At 32.0% G+C, this 24,249-nt stretch overlaps 2 protein-coding genes across 2 annotated transcripts in view; both read left to right on the top strand.

Moving 5' to 3' along the window:
- Positions 1 to 2,730: 2,730 nt before the first annotated feature.
- On the top strand, positions 2,731 to 20,672 carry LOC130901104 (juvenile hormone esterase-like). The gene is made up of 10 exons (XM_057812204.1): positions 2,731 to 3,089; positions 11,934 to 12,077; positions 14,648 to 14,795; positions 16,910 to 17,104; positions 17,193 to 17,389; positions 17,451 to 17,619; positions 19,630 to 19,802; positions 20,013 to 20,163; positions 20,224 to 20,359; positions 20,422 to 20,672. Exons 1-10 carry the CDS (start codon positions 2,895 to 2,897, stop codon positions 20,606 to 20,608), a joined length of 1,695 nt encoding a protein of 564 aa, XP_057668187.1. The 5' UTR covers positions 2,731 to 2,894; the 3' UTR covers positions 20,609 to 20,672.
- A 2,544-nt stretch (positions 20,673 to 23,216) lies between these two features.
- Positions 23,217 to 24,249, top strand: part of LOC130900842 (amyloid beta A4 precursor protein-binding family B member 1-interacting protein) — a 97,092-nt gene continuing 96,059 nt past the window's right edge. Inside the window, exon 1 of the mRNA XM_057811747.1 lies at positions 23,217 to 23,365. Within this exon, the coding sequence (XP_057667730.1) occupies positions 23,330 to 23,365 (36 nt within the window). The 5' untranslated portion in view covers positions 23,217 to 23,329. The remainder of the gene's footprint in view (positions 23,366 to 24,249) is intronic.

The raw sequence follows: 24,249 nt of genomic DNA, 5'->3' as shown, positions 1-24,249 counted from the left end.
TTAATCGATTTCGAGAAAATCGAGAAATCATTCGATTTCGATGAATTTTTTTTGAAAATCTTCGTTTTTACGACGAGTTTATGTGGAAAAATATTGGAAATATCTCACTCGAATATTTTATATGGTTTTCGACCTTTAGATGTTATCATAAACGTTCTAGAAAATCGAAAACTTAATCGATTTCGAGAAAATCGAGAAATCATTCGATTTCGATGAATTTTTTTTGAAAATCTTCGTTTTTACGACGAGTTTATGTGGAAAAATATTGGAAATATCTCACTCGAAGATTTTATATGGTTTTCGACCTTTAGATGTTATCATAAACGTTCTAGAAAATCGAAAACTTAATCGATTTCGAGAAAATCGAGAAATCATTCGATTTCGATGAATTTTTTTTGAAAATCTTCGTTTTTACGACGAGTTTATGTGGAAAAATATTGGAAATATCTCACTCGAAGATTTTATATGGTTTTCGACCTTTAGATGTTATCATAAACGTTCTAGAAAATCGAAAACTTAATCGATTTCGAGAAAATCGAGAAATCATTCGATTTCGATGAATTTTTTTTGAAAATCTTCGTTTTTACGACGAGTTTATGTGGAAAAATATTGGAAATATCTCACTCGAAGATTTTATATGGTTTTCGACCTTTAGATGTTATCATAAACGTTCTAGAAAATCGAAAACTTAATCGATTTCGAGAAAATCGAGAAATCATTCGATTTCGATGAATTTTTTTTGAAAATCTTCGTTTTTACGACGAGTTTATGTGGAAAAATATTGGAAATATCTCACTCGAATATTTTATATGGTTTTCGACCTTTAGATGTTATCATAAACGTTCTAGAAAATCGAAAACTTAATCGATTTCGAGAAAATCGAGAAATCATTCGATTTTGATGAATTTTTTTTGAAAATCTCCGTTTTTACGACGAGTTTATGTGGAAAAATATTGGAAATATCTCACTCGAAGATTTTATATGGTTTTCGACCTTTAGATGTTATCATAAACGTTCTAGAAAATCGAAAACTTAATCGATTTCGAGAAAATCGAGAAATCATTCGATTTCGATGAATTTTTTTTGAAAATCTTCGTTTTTACGACGAGTTTATGTGGAAAAATATTGGAAATATCTCACTCGAAGATTTTATATGGTTTTCGACCTTTAGATGTTATCATAAACGTTCTAGAAAATCGAAAACTTAATCGATTTCGAGAAAATCGAGAAATCATTCGATTTCGATGAATTTTTTTTGAAAATCTTCGTTTTTACGACGAGTTTATGTGGAAAAATATTGGAAATATCTCACTCGAATATTTTATATGGTTTTCTACCTTTAGATGTTATCATAAACGTTCTAGAAAATCGAAAACTTAATCGATTTCGAGAAAATCGAGAAATCATTCGATTTTGATGAATTTTTTTTGAAAATCTCCGTTTTTACGACGAGTTTATGTGGAAAAATATTGGAAATATCTCACTCGAAGATTTTATATGGTTTTCGACCTTTAGATGTTATCATAAACGTTCTAGAAAATCGAAAACTTAATCGATTTCGAGAAAATCGAGAAATCATTCGATTTCGATGAATTTTTTTTGAAAATCTTCGTTTTTACGACGAGTTTATGTGGAAAAATATTGGAAATATCTCACTCGAATATTTTATATGGTTTTCTACCTTTAGATGTTATCATAAACGTTCTAGAAAATCGAAAACTTAATCGATTTCGAGAAAATCGAGAAATCATTCGATTTCGATGAATTTTTTTTGAAAATCTTCGTTTTTACGACGAGTTTATGTGGAAAAATATTGGAAATATCTCACTCGAAGATTTTATATGGTTTTCGACCTTTAGATGTTATCATAAACGTTCTAGAAAATCGAAAACTTAATCGATTTCGAGAAAATCGAGAAATCATTCGATTTCGATGAATTTTTTTTGAAAATCTTCGTTTTTACGACGAGTTTATGTGGAAAAATATTGGAAATATCTCACTCGAAGATTTTATATGGTTTAATGACTTTGAATTTTTTTTAACAGACAACCTTAGTTAGATACCATTTTTTAAATTGTAAAAATTTTAAATTTTCCAAATTTAACTTCTAATATTTCACACTTGATTACAATAAGTGATTTTAAGAATGTTTTTGTCCATATAACTTTAATGATTACTTAATAAAAAAAGTAAAAACTATTTTAAGTGAGAAAAGGTCAATTTTAAGAGAAATTTTTATTATTTTTAATTGTAAAAACATGATAAATCAATATTTTTGTACAACTTTTCTTTTCAATTTGTTCGTTTTTTTGAGTATATTATTAAAAAAAATATAGCAACTTCATTTGATTATTCGGAAAAAAGTTATCAACAATTATACGTGATTGAGTCCATTTTCATGAACATCTATGCAAGTTTTTACTCTTTTAAATACAATTTCAATCCCCCCTAATCTAATCCTAACCTAGCCTAACCTAACCTAACCTAATTCAAACCTAACCTAATTCAAACCTAACCTAATTTAAACCTAACCTAACTTAACTTAATCGCAACCTAACCAATATAAGTTTTCATTTTTTTATTGCCATATTTTTTCATAAAGTATAAAATGACAGTATTTTAAGTTAATAAATAGTTTTTCCCCAACGTTACCGATTTAAAAAAAAAACAAGGAATTCCCATTTCCACCATACGTATATCAAATACAATACGTCGAAAACAAATTATTTCTACTAGGTACATACTACTTTCGTTTAAATTAAAACACTACATAAAAATCAAATCAATCGTAGACCGGTTTTTTTGATAGATTTCTTCGTACGCTACTGATTTGGTAAATATATAAAATATTGTTAATTGATCGGCGAGACCACAAAAAGACGAAAGTCGGTAAAATGAGGAACACTTCAACGTTCACTGTTGTGTTCATTATCGTTTGGAATTACGTTGTTTGTGATAACTATCCTCAGGTTGAAATTAGTGATGGTTTACTCAACGGCGGGTTTTTAACAACAAAAAACGGTAGATTATTTAGCGGATTCAATAAAATACCGTTTGCCAAACCGCCCATCGGTCAACTGAGATTTCAGGTAACTATTTGATATATTTTCCTAAAAGATAAATGTGAAAATCGATTAGATTTTCGTTCAGAAATGGTATAAACTAATCGGGACGGTTTTCGTGATTCGCTCAGCACAAACGAAGGGCGTTTTCAAAGTTTTAAGTAGAGTAAAATCAAAGATAACTGTGAAAATCGATTAGATTTTTGTTCAGAAATGGTATAAACTAATCGGGGCGGTTTTCGTGATTCGCTCAGCACAAACGAAGGGCGTTTTCAAAGTTTGAAGTCGAGTAAAATAAAAGATAACTGTGAAAATCGATTAGATTTTCGTTCAGAAATAGTATAAACCAATCGGGGCGGTTTTCGTGATTCGCTCAGCACAAACGAAGGGCGTTTTCAAAGTTTTAAGACGAGTAAAATCAAAGATAACTGTGAAAATCGATTAGATTTTCGTTCAGAAATGGTATAAACTAATCGGGGCGGTTTTCGTGATTCGCTCAGCACAAACGAAGGGCGTTTTTAAAGTTTGAAGTCGAGTAAAATGAAAGATAACTGTGAAAATCGATTAGATTTTCGTTCAGAAATGGTATAAACTAATCGGGGCGGTTTTCGTGATTCGCTCAGCACAAACGAAGGGCGTTTTTAAAGTTTGAAGTCGAGTAAAATGAAAGATAACTGTGAAAATCGATTAGATTTTCGTTCAGAAATGGTATAAACTAATCGGGGCGGTTTTCGTGATTCGCTCAGCACAAACGAAGGGCGTTTTCAAAGTTTGAAGTCGAGTAAAATCAAAGATAACTGTGAAAATCGATTAGATTTTTGTTCAGAAATGGTATAAACTAATCGGGGCGGTTTTCGTGATTCGCTCAGCACAAACGAAGGGCGTTTTCAAAGTTTGAAGTCGAGTAAAATAAAAGATAACTGTGAAAATCGATTAGATTTTCGTTCAGAAATAGTATAAACTAATCGGGGCGGTTTTCGTGATTCGCTCAGCACAAACGAAGGGCGTTTTTAAAGTTTGAAGTCGAGTAAAATGAAAGATAACTGTGAAAATCGATTAGATTTTCGTTCAGAAATGGTATAAACTAATCGGGGCGGTTTTCGTGATTCGCTCAGCACAAACGAAGGGCGTTTTCAAAGTTTGAAGTCGAGTAAAATAAAAGATAACTGTGAAAATCGATTAGATTTTCGTTCAGAAATAGTATAAACTAATCGGGGCGGTTTTCGTGATTCGCTCAGCACAAACGAAGGGCGTTTTTAAAGTTTGAAGTCGAGTAAAATGAAAGATAACTGTGAAAATCGATTAGATTTTCGTTCAGAAATGGTATAAACTAATCGGGGCGGTTTTCGTGATTCGCTCAGCACAAACGAAGGGCGTTTTTAAAGTTTGAAGTCGAGTAAAATGAAAGATAACTGTGAAAATCGATTAGATTTTCGTTCAGAAATGGTATAAACTAATCGGGGCGGTTTTCGTGATTCGCTCAGCACAAACGAAGGGCGTTTTCAAAGTTTTAAGTAGAGTAAAATCAAAGATAACTGTGAAAATCGATTAGATTTTTGTTCAGAAATGGTATAAACTAATCGGGGCGGTTTTCGTGATTCGCTCAGCACAAACGAAGGGCGTTTTCAAAGTTTGAAGTCGAGTAAAATAAAAGATAACTGTGAAAATCGATTAGATTTTCGTTCAGAAATAGTATAAACTAATCGGGGCGGTTTTCGTGATTCGCTCAGCACAAACGAAGGGCGTTTTTAAAGTTTGAAGTCGAGTAAAATGAAAGATAACTGTGAAAATCGATTAGATTTTCGTTCAGAAATGGTATAAACTAATCGGGGCGGTTTTCGTGATTCGCTCAGCACAAACGAAGGGCGTTTTTAAAGTTTGAAGTCGAGTAAAATGAAAGATAACTGTGAAAATCGATTAGATTTTCGTTCAGAAATGGTATAAACTAATCGGGGCGGTTTTCGTGATTCGCTCAGCACAAACGAAGGGCGTTTTTAAAGTTTGAAGTCGAGTAAAATAAAAGATAACTGTGAAAATCGATTAGATTTTCGTTCAGAAATGGTATAAATTAATCGGGGCGGTTTTCGTGATTCGCTCAGCACAAACGAAGGGCGTTTTTAAAGTTTGAAGTCGAGCAAAATAAAAGATAACTGTGAAAATCGATTAGATTTTCGTTCAGAAATGGTATAAATTAATCGGGGCGGTTTTCGTGATTCGCTCAGCACAAACGAAGGGCGTTTTTAAAGTTTGAAGTCGAGTAAAATCGAAGATAACTGTGAAAATCGATTATATTTTCGTTCAGATATGGTATAAACTAATCGGGGCGGTTTTCGTGATTCGCTCAGCACAAACGAAGGGCGTTTTCAAAGTTTGAAGTCGAGTAAAATCGAAGATAACTGTGAAAATCGATTATATTTTCGTTCAGAAATGGTATAAACTAATCGGGGCGGTTTTCGTGATTCGCTCAGCACAAACGAAGGGCGTTTTTAAAGTTTGAAGTCGAGTAAAATAAAAGATAACTGTGAAAATCGATTAGATTTTCGTTCAGAAATGGTATAAATTAATCGGGGCGGTTTTCGTGATTCGCTCAGCACAAACGAAGGGCGTTTTTAAAGTTTGAAGTCGAGTAAAATAAAAGATAACTGTGAAAATCGATTAGATTTTCGTTCAGATATGGTATAAACTAATCGGGGCGGTTTTCGTGATTCGCTCAGCACAAACGAAGGGCGTTTTCAAAGTTTGAAGTCGAGTAAAATCGAAGATAACTGTGAAAATCGATTAGATTTTCGTTCAGATATGGTATAAACTAATCGGGGCGGTTTTCGTGATTCGCTCAGCACAAACGAAGGGCGTTTTCAAAGTTTGAAGTCGAGTAAAATCGAAGATAACTGTGAAAATCGATTAGATTTTCGTTCAGAAATGGTATAAACTAATCGGGGCGGTTTTCGTGATTCGCTCAGCACAAACGAAGGGCGTTTTTAAAGTTTGAAGTCGAGTAAAATAAAAGATAACTGTGAAAATCGATTAGATTTTCGTTCAGAAATGGTATAAATTAATCGGGGCGGTTTTCGTGATTCGCTCAGCACAAACGAAGGGCGTTTTTAAAGTTTGAAGTCGAGTAAAATAAAAGATAACTGTGAAAATCGATTAGATTTTCGTTCAGATATGGTATAAACTAATCGGGGCGGTTTTCGTGATTCGCTCAGCACAAACGAAGGGCGTTTTCAAAGTTTGAAGTCGAGTAAAATCGAAGATAACTGTGAAAATCGATTAGATTTTCGTTCAGATATGGTATAAACTAATCGGGGCGGTTTTCGTGATTCGCTCAGCACAAACGAAGGGCGTTTTCAAAGTTTGAAGTCGAGTAAAATCGAAGATAACTGTGAAAATCGATTAGATTTTCGTTCAGAAATGGTATAAACTAATCGGGGCGGTTTTCGTGATTCGCTCAGCACAAACGAAGGGCGTTTTCAAAGTTTTAAGTCGAGTAAAATCAAAGATAACTGTGAAAATCGATTAGATTTTCGTTCAGAAATGGTATAAACTAATCGGGGCGGTTTTCGTGATTCGCTCAGCACAAACGAAGGGCGTTTTTAAAGTTTGAAGTCGAGTAAAATCAAAGATAACTGTGAAAATCGATTAGATTTTCGTTCAGATATGGTATAAACTAATCGGGGCGGTTTTCGTGATTCGCTCAGCACAAACGAAGGGCGTTTTCAAAGTTTGAAGTCGAGTAAAATCGAAGATAACTGTGAAAATCGATTATATTTTCGTTCAGAAATGGTATAAACTAATCGGGGCGGTTTTCGTGATTCGCTCAGCACAAACGAAGGGCGTTTTCAAAGTTTGAAGTCGAGTAAAATCGAAGATAACTGTGAAAATCGATTATATTTTCGTTCAGAAATGGTATAAACTAATCGGGGCGGTTTTCGTGATTCGCTCAGCACAAACGAAGGGCGTTTTTAAAGTTTGAAGTCGAGTAAAATAAAAGATAACTGTGAAAATCGATTAGATTTTCGTTCAGAAATGGTATAAATTAATCGGGGCGGTTTTCGTGATTCGCTCAGCACAAACGAAGGGCGTTTTTAAAGTTTGAAGTCGAGTAAAATAAAAGATAACTGTGAAAATCGATTAGATTTTCGTTCAGATATGGTATAAACTAATCGGGGCGGTTTTCGTGATTCGCTCAGCACAAACGAAGGGCGTTTTCAAAGTTTGAAGTCGAGTAAAATCGAAGATAACTGTGAAAATCGATTAGATTTTCGTTCAGATATGGTATAAACTAATCGGGGCGGTTTTCGTGATTCGCTCAGCACAAACGAAGGGCGTTTTCAAAGTTTGAAGTCGAGTAAAATCGAAGATAACTGTGAAAATCGATTAGATTTTCGTTCAGAAATGGTATAAACTAATCGGGGCGGTTTTCGTGATTCGCTCAGCACAAACGAAGGGCGTTTTTAAAGTTTGAAGTCGAGTAAAATAAAAGATAACTGTGAAAATCGATTAGATTTTCGTTCAGAAATGGTATAAATTAATCGGGGCGGTTTTCGTGATTCGCTCAGCACAAACGAAGGGCGTTTTTAAAGTTTGAAGTCGAGTAAAATAAAAGATAACTGTGAAAATCGATTAGATTTTCGTTCAGATATGGTATAAACTAATCGGGGCGGTTTTCGTGATTCGCTCAGCACAAACGAAGGGCGTTTTCAAAGTTTTAAGTCGAGTAAAATCGAAGATAACTGTGAAAATCGATTAGATTTTCGTTCAGATATGGTATAAACTAATCGGGGCGGTTTTCGTGATTCGCTCAGCACAAACGAAGGGCGTTTTCAAAGTTTGAAGTCGAGTAAAATCGAAGATAACTGTGAAAATCGATTAGATTTTCGTTCAGAAATGGTATAAACTAATCGGGGCGGTTTTCGTGATTCGCTCAGCACAAACGAAGGGCGTTTTCAAAGTTTTAAGTCGAGTAAAATCAAAGATAACTGTGAAAATCGATTAGATTTTCGTTCAGAAATGGTATAAACTAATCGGGGCGGTTTTCGTGATTCGCTCAGCACAAACGAAGGGCGTTTTCAAAGTTTGAAGTCGAGTAAAATCAAAGATAACTGTGAAAATCGATTAGATTTTCATTCAGAAATAGTATAAACCAATCGGGGCGGTTTTCGTGATTCGCTCAGCACAAACGAAGGGCGTTTTCAAAGTTTTAAGACGAGTAAAATCAAAGATAACTGTGAAAATCGATTAGATTTTCGTTCAGAAATGGTATAAACTAATCGGGGCGGTTTTCGTGATTCGCTCAGCACAAACGAAGGGCGTTTTCAAAGTTTTAAGTCGAGTAAAATCAAAGATAACTGTGAAAATCGATTAGATTTTCATTCAGAAATAGTATAAACCAATCGGGGCGGTTTTCGTGATTCGCTCTGCACAAACGAAGGGCGTTTTCAAAGTTTTAAGTCGAGTAAAATCAAAGATAACTGTGAAAATCGATTAGATTTTCGTTCAGAAATGGTATAAACTAATCGGGGCGGTTTTCGTGATTCGCTCAGCACAAACGAAGGGCGTTTTCAAAGTTTGAAGTCGAGTAAAATCAAAGATAACTGTGAAAATCGATTAGATTTTCATTCAGAAATAGTATAAACCAATCGGGGCGGTTTTCGTGATTCGCTCAGCACAAACGAAGGGCGTTTTCAAAGTTTGAAGTCGAGTAAAATAAAAGATAACTGTGAAAATCGATTAGATTTTCGTTCAGAAATAGTATAAACCAATCGGGGCGGTTTTCGTGATTCGCTCAGCACAAACGAAGGGCGTTTTCAAAGTTTTAAGTCGAGTAAAATCAAAGATAACTGTGAAAATCGATTAGATTTTCGTTCAGAAATGGTATAAACTAATCGGGGCGGTTTTCGTGATTCGCTCAGCACAAACGAAGGGCGTTTTCAAAGTTTGAAGTCGAGTAAAATGAAAGATAACTGTGAAAATCGATTAGATTTTCATGCAGAAATAGTATAAACCAATCGGGGCGGTTTTCGTGATTCGCTCTGCACAAACGAAGGGCGTTTTCAAAGTTTTAAGTCGAGTAAAATCAAAGATAACTGTGAAAATCGATTAGATTTTCGTTCAGAAATGGTATAAACTAATCGGGGCGGTTTTCGTGATTCGCTCAGCACAAACGAAGGGCGTTTTCAAAGTTTGAAGTCGAGTAAAATCAAAGATAACTGTGAAAATCGATTAGATTTTCATTCAGAAATAGTATAAACCAATCGGGGCGGTTTTCGTGATTCGCTCAGCACAAACGAAGGGCGTTTTCAAAGTTTGAAGTCGAGTAAAATAAAAGATAACTGTGAAAATCGATTAGATTTTCGTTCAGAAATAGTATAAACCAATCGGGGCGGTTTTCGTGATTCGCTCAGCACAAACGAAGGGCGTTTTTAAAGTTTGAAGTCGAGTAAAATGAAAGATAACTGTGAAAATCGATTAGATTTTCGTTCAGAAATGGTATAAACTAATCGGGGCGGTTTTCGTGATTCGCTCAGCACAAACGAAGGGCGTTTTCAAAGTTTGAAGTCGAGTAAAATCAAAGATAACTGTGAAAATCGATTAGATTTTCATTCAGAAATAGTATAAACCAATCGGGGCGGTTTTCGTGATTCGCTCAGCACAAACGAAGGGCGTTTTCAAAGTTTTAAGTCGAGTAAAATCAAAGATAACTGTGAAAATCGATTAGATTTTTGTTCAGAAATGGTATAAACTAATCGGGGCGGTTTTCGTGATTCGCTCAGCACAAACGAAGGGCGTTTTCAAAGTTTTAAGTCGAGTAAAATCAAAGATAACTGTGAAAATCGATTAGATTTTCGTTCAGATATGGTATAAACTAATCGGGGCGGTTTTCGTGATTCGCTCAGCACAAATAAAAGAATTTTTAAGTTGAATAAAAAGCTTAAAAACTGAGGATTTATTAATTTAAAGTGCGAACTAGACAAATATCAAATTGAATGAACCCTGTATTAGTTTTACGGACTTATACAATAATAATTATAAAATTAGATAAATATATTTATGGTTCGTTATAATCACATTAATAATAAATAATTGAAGACGATACTTTAATGGGGTTGAAGTGGAATCTATAAAACTCACAGAAATACTAAACACAGACAATTTATAGTAACGGTAATTTAATGCCGTTCGACGACTTCGAAAACTCTCTGAATGCATATTTTTAGTCAATTTCCATGGGATTCCAAGAGGCGACGTAGATGTTGTCCATCCTGAGCACCAGGTACCTCGTAGACCTTTTCTGTCGTACGAAAACCTTCGAGCAGTTCGAGCTATTTTTATTTTTCATTCATAATTTTTGTTCCTGATGCTCTTCCCAATAGATATGCGTCTTGATCCGTCTTACTGCTCAGAAATTCCTTAATTTTGTGCTTTATTTCGTCGAACTTACAAATAATCCACTTATTTTGATGCCTTTTTATATTTTTAAGTGTAATGTCTGATGTAGTCGAATCCTTTTTTGTTTCTTATCTTTTTCCAGATCCTCTTCGATCGTCCTGTCTTTTTTTGACAGTCTAGCGTCTTCAGGTGTTCTTACTTAGGTTAAAACATACAGCAGACCTTCTCTGGTTATAGTAGCCCCGTTTCAACCCTGTCTGTAAAATATTTTCCAGTTTTTTATCTATCGTAAAGACGGTATCACCTTTTTTTGAAACACCCTTGTATATAATGTAAAGTCACGTTAACCACGTACAACCAAATATCAAATTTGATTTAATTTCTTATTTATTAGAACTTTTGGTATGTTTATAATTCTAAATTTTCTTGATTTTGGGTGTATTCTGCTTTTTTTTAATAATTTTCGAAAGATAAAAATTGACGTTTCGACTTCTATTATATATATTTTGATAAACATTTATATAGAAAACAATTTTCATCTTTCGAAAATTATTAAAAAAAGTAGAAAAGACCCAAAATCAAGAAAATTTAGAATTATTTTTATATATAGTACAGGCAAATTAGGTAATAACCTCTGAGAAAATCGGAAATTTAGTCCTATTGCTATCCTGTACTAATACTATTCCAATCAATTCATAAATTAATCTTTTTATTTCATATATTTCAGTAAATAAAAACTTGGAATTCACTATGAGTCGTACTTTTCATATAAACACCCATGTGGGTTTTTGATTGATGATTTAAGTCAAGTTTAGAATCAAAGAAAAACCATTCCCATATTTCTAAACGCATATCTCGGTTTCTAATAGGTTCTAATCTTACATTTATATTAATTTAAACGGTATTAATATGTAAAATGTGTAAAATTTCATTGTATTTTATTTATTCGTTGCTACAACTATCAATAACAAAATGACATGTTATCACTTGTATTCGTAAGTGCTTTGCAACATTCTGTTTTGCATGTTGTCATTTCACAAAATTTATTAAAGCGTTTAGAAATAAACACGTGAGGCATATCGAATCGATAATTTCGTTTTCCATACACTTCAACGTGATATTAGTAATCGAAACTCGCCTATAAAATGATTTAATCGAAACTTCTAGTCGATTAGGAGTCTGGGTACGTTCGCCAATATATAAATCGATTCAAATATATCGATTTAACGTTAATATCGATTCACGAATCAATTTCTTTGAAAACTACCTTTCGAATCCTGTCAAAATTGTGTTTACTGAGTCATGGTACATTACTGAAAATACTTTTTATCTGTTTACTTCCTAAATACAAGAAATTAGCAACGAAATAATTAAATACGAGTCTATATACATCACCGACTAGATACTTGAATACAAAATATTAAAATCGAAGTTGTAAATTGTCTATTTTATTACTTTTGAATGTTGTTTTGTTTTTGTTAGCCCCCGGTACCGAACGAACCTTGGAAAGGTGCATTGAATGCAACGGGGGTGCACGCCGAATGTCCCCAAAGGGATGTGTACAGAAGAAACCCGAAAATATCAGGCGAAGAAGACTGTTTATATCTAAATGTGTATACGCCAAAGGTAAAGTTCAATATTTTTAGTTGGTACACTATATAGTGTGTTCAGGAAATAAAAATGGCATCAGCTGTATTAGAATTTGTTATTTTCTGTCCTGGAAAGTAAATTGTTTGACGTTTGACTCTATTTTGCAGTTTTTTCTTTAAAAAGTTTTGGAAAGTTAGGTTAGCAATGATTCAACGTATGTACGTTCGGCTGTATTGACATTGACTGTAGTTCGTTTGACATTGACAGTAGTTCGTTTGACATTGACATTTTATAATACTCCATTCATCTCGATAAGCATATGAATTTCCAGTAGTTCTTTTGACTCTATAAGCTTCCAATTTTTAAAGTATTTCATTTGTTTTCATCAGTATCGATTTTATTAGTTCAAACACACATTTTCGTATTTTGAAGTATTTTTTTTCAACTATTTGACATTTAAAAGTATAACAGTCGTCCCTATAACAATAAATACGTTTTACAGTAGTTCATTTGACCCTATAGGCCTCATCGATTAAGTTCAATAGTTACAACAACGTTTTTTCGATAAAAGTTAGGTTAAGATCGATTTAACGTACGTTTAAACTTCATTAACATTGACATTTTATAATACTGCATTCATCTCGATAATCATATGAATTTCCAGTAGTTCGTTTGACTCTATAAGCTTCAAATTTTTAAAGTATTTCATTTGTTTTCATCAGCATCGATTTTATTAGTTCAAACACACATTTTCGTATTTTGAAGTATTTTTTTTCAACTATTTGACATTTAAAAGTATAACAGTCGTCTCTATAACAATAATTACGTTTCACAGTAGTTCATTTGACCCTATAGGCCTATCGATTAAGTACAATAGTTACATCAACGTTTTTTCGATAAAAGTTAGGTTAGGATCGATTTAACGTACGTTTAAACTGCATTGACATTGACATTTTATAATACTCCATTCATCTCGATAAGCATATGAATTTCCAGTAGTTCTTTTGACTCTATAAGCTTCCAATTTTTAAAGTATTTCATTTGTTTTCATCAGTATCGATTTTATTAGTTCAAACACACATTTTCGTATTTTGAAGTATTTTTTTTCAACTATTTGACATTTAAAAGTATAACAGTCGTCCCTATAACAATAAATACGTTTTACAGTAGTTCATTTGACCCTATAGGCCTCATCGATTAAGATCAATAGTTACATCAACGTTTTTTCGATAAAAGTTAGGTTAGGATCGATTTAACGTACGTTTAAACTGCATTGACATTGACATTTTATAATACTCCATTCATCTCGATAAGCATATGAATTTCCAGTAGTTCTTTTGACTCTATAAGCTTCCAATTTTTAAAGTATTTCATTTGTTTTCATCAGTATCGATTTTATTAGTTCAAACACACATTTTCGTATTTTGAAGTATTTTTTTTCAACTATTTGACATTTAAAAGTATAACAGTCGTCCCTATAACAATAAATACGTTTTACAGTAGTTCATTTGACCCTATAGGCCTCATCGATTAAGTTCAATAGTTACATCAACGTTTTTTCGATAAAAGTTAGGTTAGGATCGATTTAACGTACGTTTAAACTGCATTGACATTGACTTTTTATAATACTCCATTCATCTCGATAAGCATATGAATTTCCAGTAGTTCGTTTGACTCTATAAGCTTCCAATTTTTAAAGTATTTCATTTGTTTTCATCAGCATCGATTTTATTAGTTCAAACACACATTTTCGTATTTTGAAGTATTTTTTTTCAACTATTTGACATTTAAAAGTATAACAGTCGTCCCTATAACAATAAATACGTTTTACAGTAGTTCATTTGACCCTATAGGCCTCATCGATTAAGTTCAATAGTTACATCAACGTTTTTTCGATAAAAGTTAGGTTAGGATCGATTTAACGTACGTTTAAACTGCATTGACATTGACATTTTATAATACTCCATTCATCTCGATAAGCATATGAATTTCCAGTAGTTCTTTTGACTCTATAAGCTTCCAATTTTTAAAGTATTTCATTTGTTTTCATCAGTATCGATTTTATTAGTTCAAACACACATTTTCGTATTTTGAAGTATTTTTTTTCAACTATTTGACATTTAAAAGTATAACAGTCGTCTCTATAACAATAATTACGTTTCACAGTAGTTCATTTGACCCTATAGGCCTATCGATTAAGTACAATAGTTACATCAACGTTTTTTCGATAAAAGTTAGGTTAGGATCGATTTAACGTACGTTTAAACTGCATTGACATTGACATTTTATAATACTGCATTCATCTCGATAATCATATGAATTTCCAGTAGTTCGTTTGACTCTATAAGCTTTAAATTTTTAAAGTATTTCATTTGTTTTCATCAGCATTGACTTTAGTAGTTCAAACACACATTTTCGTGTTTTGAAATATTTTTTTTAACTATTTGACATTTAAGAGTAGAACAATCGTCCCTATAACAATAAATACGTTTCACAGTAGTTCATTTGACCCTATAGGCCTCATCGATTAAATTCGATAGTTACATCAACGTTTTTTCAAAAAAAGTTAGGTTAAGGTTTATTCCATTACGTCACTATATTTGTAGCTGTCAAATTTTGAAGATGAACTCTTGCCTGTTATGATTTGGTTCCACGGCGGCGGATTATTGGCGGGTAGCGGAAATGCCGAATGGTACGGACCTGATATTTTGTTAGATAGAGATATAGTTTTAGTCGCTACAAATTATAGGTTAGGTGAGTAAATTAATCATTTATTCACTGTATACTTTTATATATAATAACAATAATAAACGAAAAGTAGTTCGTTTGATCGGCGTTTCAAAGTTACAAACATTGATTTTGAATGTAGTTCATTTGTCTTATTGCCATATCGACGTTTTACAGTTAAAAGTAGTTCATATGTCTCCATTATCAACCTTTAGTATCAAATTTTATTACCTTAGAAGTTTCAAATTATCAAAATTATTCGTCGGTATTATCCTTAACTATGAATAGTAGTTCATTTGACCAGACACGCGTTCATTGGCCCATAATAAATATTAAAATTTGAGAGTAGTTCATATGTCTCTCTAATATTATCTACGATCCACAGCACTTAATCTGTTACTATAATTTACAAAATTTCAAGGTAGTTCATTTGAGTTTATAAACATTCACACTTAATAGTAGTTCATTTGAACATAACAGTTACAATTTGTAACATTTGAGCATAAATATTTCAAATATTCAATAGTTCATTTGATCTTATAAGTTTGTCGACGTTTTACAGTTAAAAGTAGTTCGTATGTCCCTATAATCAACGAATTATATAAATTATCATCACCCTATAAGCTTCAAAGTATCAAAATGGTCCATTTGTACAAAGTTTCAGAGTAGTTCATTTGATTCTTTCAATCTCGTTTGAGTATAGAACCTTTGACGTTCGAAATTAGTTCATTTATCTATTATAAACATTGATTTATCTGAGTAGTTCATTTAACCTAATGATTATGTCAATGTAGCATCGATATTTACGAGTAGTTCATGTGTTATTTCGTGTTTATCGACGTTTCACAGTAGTTCATCTGACCCAATAAGTTTCAGAGTAGTTCATTTGCTTCATTAACGTTCAAGAGTTGTTAATTTGACCATAAAATCTTCGACTTACTCAATTATTTGCACCCTATAAGTTTAAAATCATAAATATAGAGCTTGGATAGTAGTTCGTTCGACCATTCAAGCTTTAAGTCCTAAAATAGTTCATTTGTTTCTATAATCAGCGATATTTACGAGTAGTTCATATGTTATTTCGAGTTTATCGACGTTTCACAGTAGTTCATCTGACCCAATAAGTTTCAGAGTAGTTCATTTGCTTCATTAACGTTCAAGAGTTGTTAATTTGACCATAAAATCTTCGACTTACTCAATTATTTGCACCCTATAAGTTTAAAATCATAAATATAGAGCTTGGATAGTAGTTCGTTCGACCATTCAAGCTTTAAGTCCTAAAATAGTTCATTTGTTTCTATAATCAGCGATATTTACGAGTAGTTCATATGTTATTTCGAGTTTATCGACGTTTCACAGTAGTTCATCTGACCCAATAAGTTTCAGAGTAGTTCATTTGCTTCATTAACGTTCAAGAGTTGTTAATTTGACCTCAGTATCTTTCACTTTCGAATTAGATGATTTATCTATTATAAACATGAACTTTTGAAAGTAGTTCAATTGTCTTAATAATTATTTCGACGTTTTACAGTTGCAGTAGTTCATATGTCTCCGTTATTAACGTTTTATATGAATTATTTTCACCTTATAAGATTAAAATTATAATTTTTTACTTCTAACCAAACTAGATTTGGATTCTTAAAGAATATGTTTATTTAATGGTTTCGAAAAATATATTTTTCTCAGTGTAAGTTATTTCGCGTGTAAATTAAATTGAACCGTCAAAATTCCAACAAAAAGATGTTGGTTATAAGGAAGTAAGAAGGTCAAATCTTTTTTTTTATTTATAAGTTTCGGACGCCACGATTTCAAGGTTATGTTTTAGTTATACAACATTTGCAGGTTCCTCATCTGTATATTTCTTTCCTTGTTTAAAACGTAATACCTTTTGAAGCTACGATTCATTTTTTTTAATTTCGTTTTGTTAAGCTAATTGTTGTTTAACTAGCGATTGAATTGTAAATCAATCGGAATTTTTAAAAACGTCACGCCAAAAGATAAAAATTCATTTAAAAAAAACATTAATTAACACGCCAGTGGCGTGCAGTTGATAACAAATAAAAACAATTTTGTATTTCAACTGAAATTCGGTATATCTGACAGTGTTGTCAGTTGTCGTTATATAAATTTATTAACTTTAGGACCGTTGGGTTTTTTGGCAACAGGAGATACAGTAGTCCCCGGTAACAACGGGTTAAAAGATCAAACTTTAGCTTTGAAATGGATTAAAAAAAATATAAAAAATTTCGGAGGTGATCCTAACCGAGTTACTTTATTTGGAGAATCCGCAGGGGGCGTTAGCTCCAATTATCACATGATATCACCGTTAAGTAGGGGTAAGTCACGAAATACGACCCGAAAATATTGTACATAACCTCAAATATTTCAAAATATCGATGATGTTCGAGGGTGATATACTTTTAGGGTTGTTTTCAAGGGCCATTCTTCAAAGCGGCACGACGTTATGTCCGTGGGGCTTAAGCGAAAACAAAGAAACCGAAAATAATTCCAAAAAATTAGCGGAAGCCTTAAATTGTCCTACCGATTCGAGCGAAAATACGATCGAATGTTTGAGGAAAGTGGACGCGGAAAAATTCGTCGAATTAGATGAAATTTTTAAGGTTAATAATTCAAAAATAAGATATAAGACCACCGCGGTATATGTGTATTGCACTATTTCAGGTTTGGGATTACGATCCTATGATCCCTTTCAAACCTGTAGTAGAACCAAAAGGTACAAAAGATCCTTTTTTACCAGATCATCCTTTGAATATTATTAAATCAGGTAAAAGTATGGACGTTCCTATTATAATTGGGGTAACTTCTGAAGATGGTGGCTTAAAAGCAGCAGGTAAGTCAATTAGCTACAAATATATCTAATAAGTCGTTTTTTATCATATTAATATTAATTTTCTCACGCAAAAATACTGAATATTAAATTGTATTATTTTGTTTGTGCGTTCTTAACCCTTGCGCCGGACCTGTCTATTGAACTTTAATTTCAGTGACATCATCGCATTGCGTAAAATCTCGTTTTTTATCATATTAATATTAATTTTCTCACGCAAAAATACTGAATATTAAATTGTATTATTTTGTTTGTGCGTTCTTAACCCTTGCGCCGGACCTGTCTATTGAACTTTAATTTCAGTGACATCATCGCATTGCGTAAAATCTCGTTTTTTATCATATTAATATTAATTTTCTCACGCAAAAATACTGAATATTAAATTGTATTATTTTGTTTGTGCGTTCTTAACCCTTGCGCCGGACCTGTCTATTGAACTTTAATTTCAGTGACATCATCGCATTGCGTAAAATCTCGTTTTTTATCATATTAATATTAATTTTCTCACGCAAAAATACTGAATATTAAATTGTATTATTTTGTTTGTGCGTTCTTAACCCTTGCGCCGGACCTGTCTATTGAACTTTAATTTCAGTGACATCATCGCATTGCGTAAAATCTCGTTTTTTATCATATTAATATTAATTTTCTCACGCAAAAATACTGAATATTAAATTGTATTATTTTGTTTGTGCGTTCTTAACCCTTGCGCCGGACCTGTCTATTGAACTTTAATTTCAGTGACATCATCGCATTGCGTAAAATCTCGTTTTTTATCATATTAATATTAATTTTCTCACGCAAAAATACTGAATATTAAATTGTATTATTTTGTTTGTGCGTTCTTAACCCTTGCGCCGGACCTGTCTATTGAACTTTAATTTCAGTGACATCATCGCATTGCGTAAAATCTCGTTTTTTATCATATTAATATTAATTTTCTCACGCAAAAATACTGAATATTAAATTGTATTATTTTGTTTGTGCGTTCTTAACCCTTGCGCCGGACCTGTCTATTGAACTTTAATTTCAGTGACATCATCGCATTGAGTAAAATCTCGTTTTTTATCATATTAATATTAATTTTCTCACGCAAAAATACTGAATATTAAATTGTATTATTTTGTTTGTGCGTTCTTAACCCTTGCGCCGGACCTGTCTATTGAACTTTAATTTCAGTGACATCATCGCATTGCGTAAAAACTCGTTTTTTATCATATTAATATTAATTTTCTCACGCAAAAATACTGAATATTAAATTGTATTATTTTGTTTGTGCGTTCTTAACCCTTGCGCCGGACCTGTCTATTGAACTTTAATTTCAGTGACATCATCGCATTGCGTAAAATCTCGTTTTTTATCATATTAATATTAATTTTCTCACGCAAAAATACTGAATATTAAATTGTATTATTTTGTTTGTGCGTTCTTAACCCTTGCGCCGGACCTGTCTATTGAACTTTAATTTCAGTGACATCATCGCATTGCGTAAAATCTCGTTTTTTATCATATTAATATTAATTTTCTCACGCAAAAATACTGAATATTAAATTGTATTATTTTGTTTGTGCGTTCTTAACCCTTGCGCCGGACCTGTCTATTGAACTTTAATTTCAGTGACATCATCGCATTGCGTAAAATCTCGTTTTTTATCATATTAATATTAATTTTCTCACGCAAAAATACTGAATATTAAATTGTATTATTTTGTTTGTGCGTTCTTAACCCTTGCGCCGGACCTGTCTATTGAACTTTACTTTCGGTGATGTCATCGCAGCGCGACTGTGATCGATCCTTTTACAACAAAATACCCGCAATATATTCAAAATAATTAGAAATAAATATTTTTTCTTTCACATAAAATTTTATGAAATTGTTGGTATTCAAATTATTAAATCGTTTGAATGGAAAACGACGTCTATAAACAATGGTGGATACTGCTCAATAGTAGTCGCGCCATCTATTGGACGTTATCTATCACTATATAAATAAAAGTGAAGAAATCGATTTTAGGTTACAAAAATGGGAATATGCTTAACGAATTTGCCGAAAGGTTCAACGAATTACTACCGATTTCATTATTCTACGATAGAACAGAAAAAAATCCTGACGCAATTACTGAAAAAATTAAAGAATTCTACTTTTCCGGCAAAAAAATACAGGATAGTTTGAAAGCTATTGTAGATGTGAGTTTTTTCATCAATACCTACGTAATAATATGAAAATAAGAAAATGACTACTAGATGTCGTTAATAATAAACATATTCTATATCTTTTTATTAACAGTAGAAACTTATATTTAAAGTTTGTTTTCCAAGTAACGACATATGTTCTTCTAGATGGTTAATGATATGATGCTGTTGAAAAGATGTTTTTTATTATAATTTAAATTTCAGGTATACACCGACGGGTGGTTTTTCAAATGTTCCGATGACGTCGCCAGACTTCATGTCAAATTTTACAAACAGCCTGTATATTTTTACCTTTTCGGTTATAACGGAAGCGTCAGTTTTTCGAGATTGTTCGGTGGGGGTAATGACCACTTCGGTGAGTTCCCATAATCGCGTTCGTCCTCCGATATTTTTTTTGTTTTACCAAATTTTCTAGGAACTATTCATGCCGATGATTTGCAGTATTTATTCCCCGTGGTAGATGAATTATTTCCTGATGTTATCCCGTCAGAAAGTGACAAAAAAATGGCGACAGTTTTAACTACTCTTTGGACGAATTTTGCTAAAACAGGGTACGGACTTTATTGAATCGTACTGTATATTCGTCGAAATTTATTTTTTTTTTAATTGTTAGAAATCCTACTCCCGAAATTAACGATTTGATACCAAATAAATGGGAACCTTATACTTTGGAAAATGAAGAGTATTTTAATATCGATGGCGATGGTTTAGAGACGAGAAAGGGCATTTTTAAACATCGAGCAGTATTTTGGAGAAACCTCATTAACGATCCTATTCAAGATTTTAAAGATGAATTGTAAATAAATATTTTTATACGTGATTCACTTATTTAATTTTTGTTTTATATAAATTAATATTCATATATATATTTTTTTATTTTTCCCTCCTTATATTCAATTTGAATCCCATTGTATATATTATCGGAATGTAAGTCGTGAAATCTCGGGAACGATCGACTAAAATATTCGTCTTCATAGCAATTACCATGTTATGAACGAATAAAGAACCAAAGGAAGGATCGCCTATAATAGAATTATTATTAAAAGTTGGGGATGAAGTTTAAAAGGGTTTCTAGAGACGAGATCGATACGCAACGACAAAATTTTGTCTCAATAAAATGGAAGTCTCATTTAATTAACCTAACATAACGAAACAAAACCTAACGAAACCTAGCTCAACCAAAGCTTATCCAACGAAATCTAACTTGACCTAACCTAACCTAACCTAATCAAAATCGAACCTAACGAAACCTAAACTAACCTAAGTAAACCTAATTTATACAAAGCTGATCTTAGCAAACCTAACCATAACTAGCCTAACCTAATTTAATCAAACCTAAAGCAACATAACATAACCTAACCTAGCTTCATAAGACTAATTTGACTTGCTAACTGTTTCTGATTGGTTCTCATAGTTTCATAAGGAATTTTTGACTGATTAACCGGGGTACACAGTTCTATCTTGTTTTTATCGGAGAAAGTTCGCTTTTTTGAGTCCCTACATGGATGAGTGAGCTCGTTTCGGATCTAATTATTTATTCAAAAATTGAATCCCAAGTTTGTAAATGAACACTCTTTCCTTTTATTATTAGTTCTTTGGAAAAAATCTGAAGCGTGATATAGTGAAATTTTATTACTAAATACGGATAAGTTTGTTAAGCTATTGAATAATAGGTGGCGTTCATTTCCTTAAGAATCAATTACAATGAAAATTAGATAAATTCTTAATGTATAACTCCATCTTTTCATGTTTTGAAATGAGCACTCTTTCCTTTTCTTCTTAGTTCTTTGGATCAAACTCTAAGTATGATACAGTGAAGTTTTCTTTGTAAAACGAATGAGTTTGTTAAGCTACTGAATAAAAGGTGGCGCTCATTGAATTATTAATCGGTTACAAGGAAAATTAGTATAATTCCAAATGTAGTAATCCCATCTTTTCAAAATTATATATGCGTACTCTTTCCTTTTATTCTTTGTTCTGTGGAAAATAACCTGAAGCGTGATATAGTCAAGTTTTCTTACTAAATACGGATAAGTTTGTTAAGCTATTGAATAATAGGTGGCGTTCATTTTCTTAATAATCAATTACAAAGAAAATAAGATAAATTCTTAATGTATAACTCCATCTTTTCATGTTTTTAAATGAGCACTCTTTCCTTTTCTTCTTAGTTCTTTGGATCAAACTCTAAGTATGATACAGTGAAGTTTTCTTTGTAAAACGAATAAGTTTGTTAAGCTACTGAATAAAAGGTGGCGCTCATTGAATTATTAATCGGTTACAAGGAAAATTAGTATAATTCTAAATGTAGCAATCCCATCTTTTCAAAATTATACATGAGTACTCTTTCCTTTTATTCTTTGTTCTTTGGAAAAAAACCTGAAGCGTGATATAGTCAAGTTTTCTTACTAAATACTGATAAGTTTGTTGAGCTACTGAATAATAGGTAGCGTACATTTCCCTGATAATCAATTACAAAGAAAATAAGATAAATTCTTAATGTATAACTCCATATTTTCATGTTTTTAAATGGGTACTCTTTTTTTTTGTTCTTAGTTCTTTTGAAGAATCCCGAAGTTTTCTTAAAATACAAATATGTTTGTTAGGCTATTTAGTAATAGGTGGCGTTCAATGAATTATTAATCAATCGCTAAGAAAATTAGTATTATTCTAGATTTATTACTTTTTCGAATTCAATTTCACTGATTTTTCACTCATTGAATACATTTGAGACGTAGATTTTAGAAGATCAAGACGACATAAGCAATTAACATAAAAAATGGCGATGTTGCAAAAATCAAACCTGGATTTTAAGTAATTCTGATTATTTTCTATAATTCATACTACAAATTATAATTTGAAGTCATCATTCCTCTCGGTATATCGAAATATAAATCGTTAAAATCACTTTACATAAGTGACTGGCAACAAGAAAAGTTTTGTCTTTATAGAAAAATTATCTACGACAAGAGCACTGCATCACTGTCGGATATAAACCAATAAAATAGATTCCAAAGGGAATTATCACTTTTCTTCTGGCTTCTTACGAATGGGGAGAAAGTCCCTAGCAATAAATACTCCATTACATTTGTCAAAAATGGAGGGAATAAGAGTTATTGTGTTGTCATGTTGAGTGATTACCACCATTTTAAACACTAATCAGACAAATATCGAATTATTATGAAATTTCGTTTTTATTTTTTATACGAATACGACAAAAAAATGTCCAAAACATACTGATTTTTATCATTTTAAATTTTGTAACACTAATCCCTCGAAAAAATAAGCTTGAAAACGTATAGCTGTAAAAGAAAAAAATATATTAATCTTTATTGCTTCGTATTCAAAGATTTTTCTCAGATTTGGCAACGCCGCGGTCATGTTTCACGCTCATGTATTCTACGATCTGCTCAGTCGGTTTCGGAAGTTGTATAAGCAAGTCTCGTGAAATTTCGTGTTGCACAAACAATAAATTAATTTAGTGATAAATTTGACTATTATTAATGGATGTATAGTGATTTGTGATGTATTCTTTACAAGGAACAACCAATTTTATTAAAGTAAGTAACGAAATAATATTTTTTATCGGGTTTTAGTTTTGTTTACTTTTTTTTCCAATTTCGACTGTCAGTTTTTTTTAGGTTAGGTTACACAATTTCGTATTTTCTGTTTGTTTTTCGTCTTATCTACCAGACGCTGTATATCGATACCATTTTTTCACTTTTAACCGGTTATTCTGGTAATAGATAAGATAAAAGTATGTAGATTTAAGTACTGTACTTTGGTCCGGTTGCTAATACACGTACTACTTTGATTTGTGAAGGAAATTAACACATAAAAACTATAGTTTTAATTATAGTTATTACGACAGTCAATAGTAATGCATTGTTCTTGTAAAAGTTTGAGTTTTACGATTAGGAATAATAAAAAAAGCAGTTTCAATAATTATTTTTATTTTAAATTGAAAATTGCCGTATTTGAATTGTTGTTTGATTTACAATCACGGTTTTTATCACCTTTTTTTACCTGTTTTAACTATACAGCATGTAAATTTATCTCGTTGACAATCTGAAAAACGTTGTAGAAGACAAAATGTCGGAAAGGTAGATCTAGAAGATGCATACAAAATGCATTTAATATGCACCGGTTGTTGTGTAGGTTTATATATCTTCAACAACAAAGTTAACAACGTCGAACCCTATAAAAAAAAATTTATTATCATCATATTGAAATATATAGGGTGATCAAACTGATTTTATTTACCATAATACGGATTTTTATCAATTAAAAATCGCGAAGATACTGCAGAAAACAATTTAATCGATTCTATAATCCAATCACGTATCCTGAAATCGACCAATATCCTAATTTAAAAAGAACAATCGGCGATAGAAATTATTTTTAGCTTCCGTCTAGCCGCCAATGAAAAACCAAACACGATTAC

This window comes from Diorhabda carinulata, chromosome X (assembly GCF_026250575.1).
Source record: "Diorhabda carinulata isolate Delta chromosome X, icDioCari1.1, whole genome shotgun sequence".
NCBI classification, from domain to species: domain Eukaryota; kingdom Metazoa; phylum Arthropoda; class Insecta; order Coleoptera; family Chrysomelidae; genus Diorhabda; species Diorhabda carinulata.
Note: the sequence above shows the minus strand (reverse complement) of the source record. Positions and strands in the feature narration are given on the sequence as shown.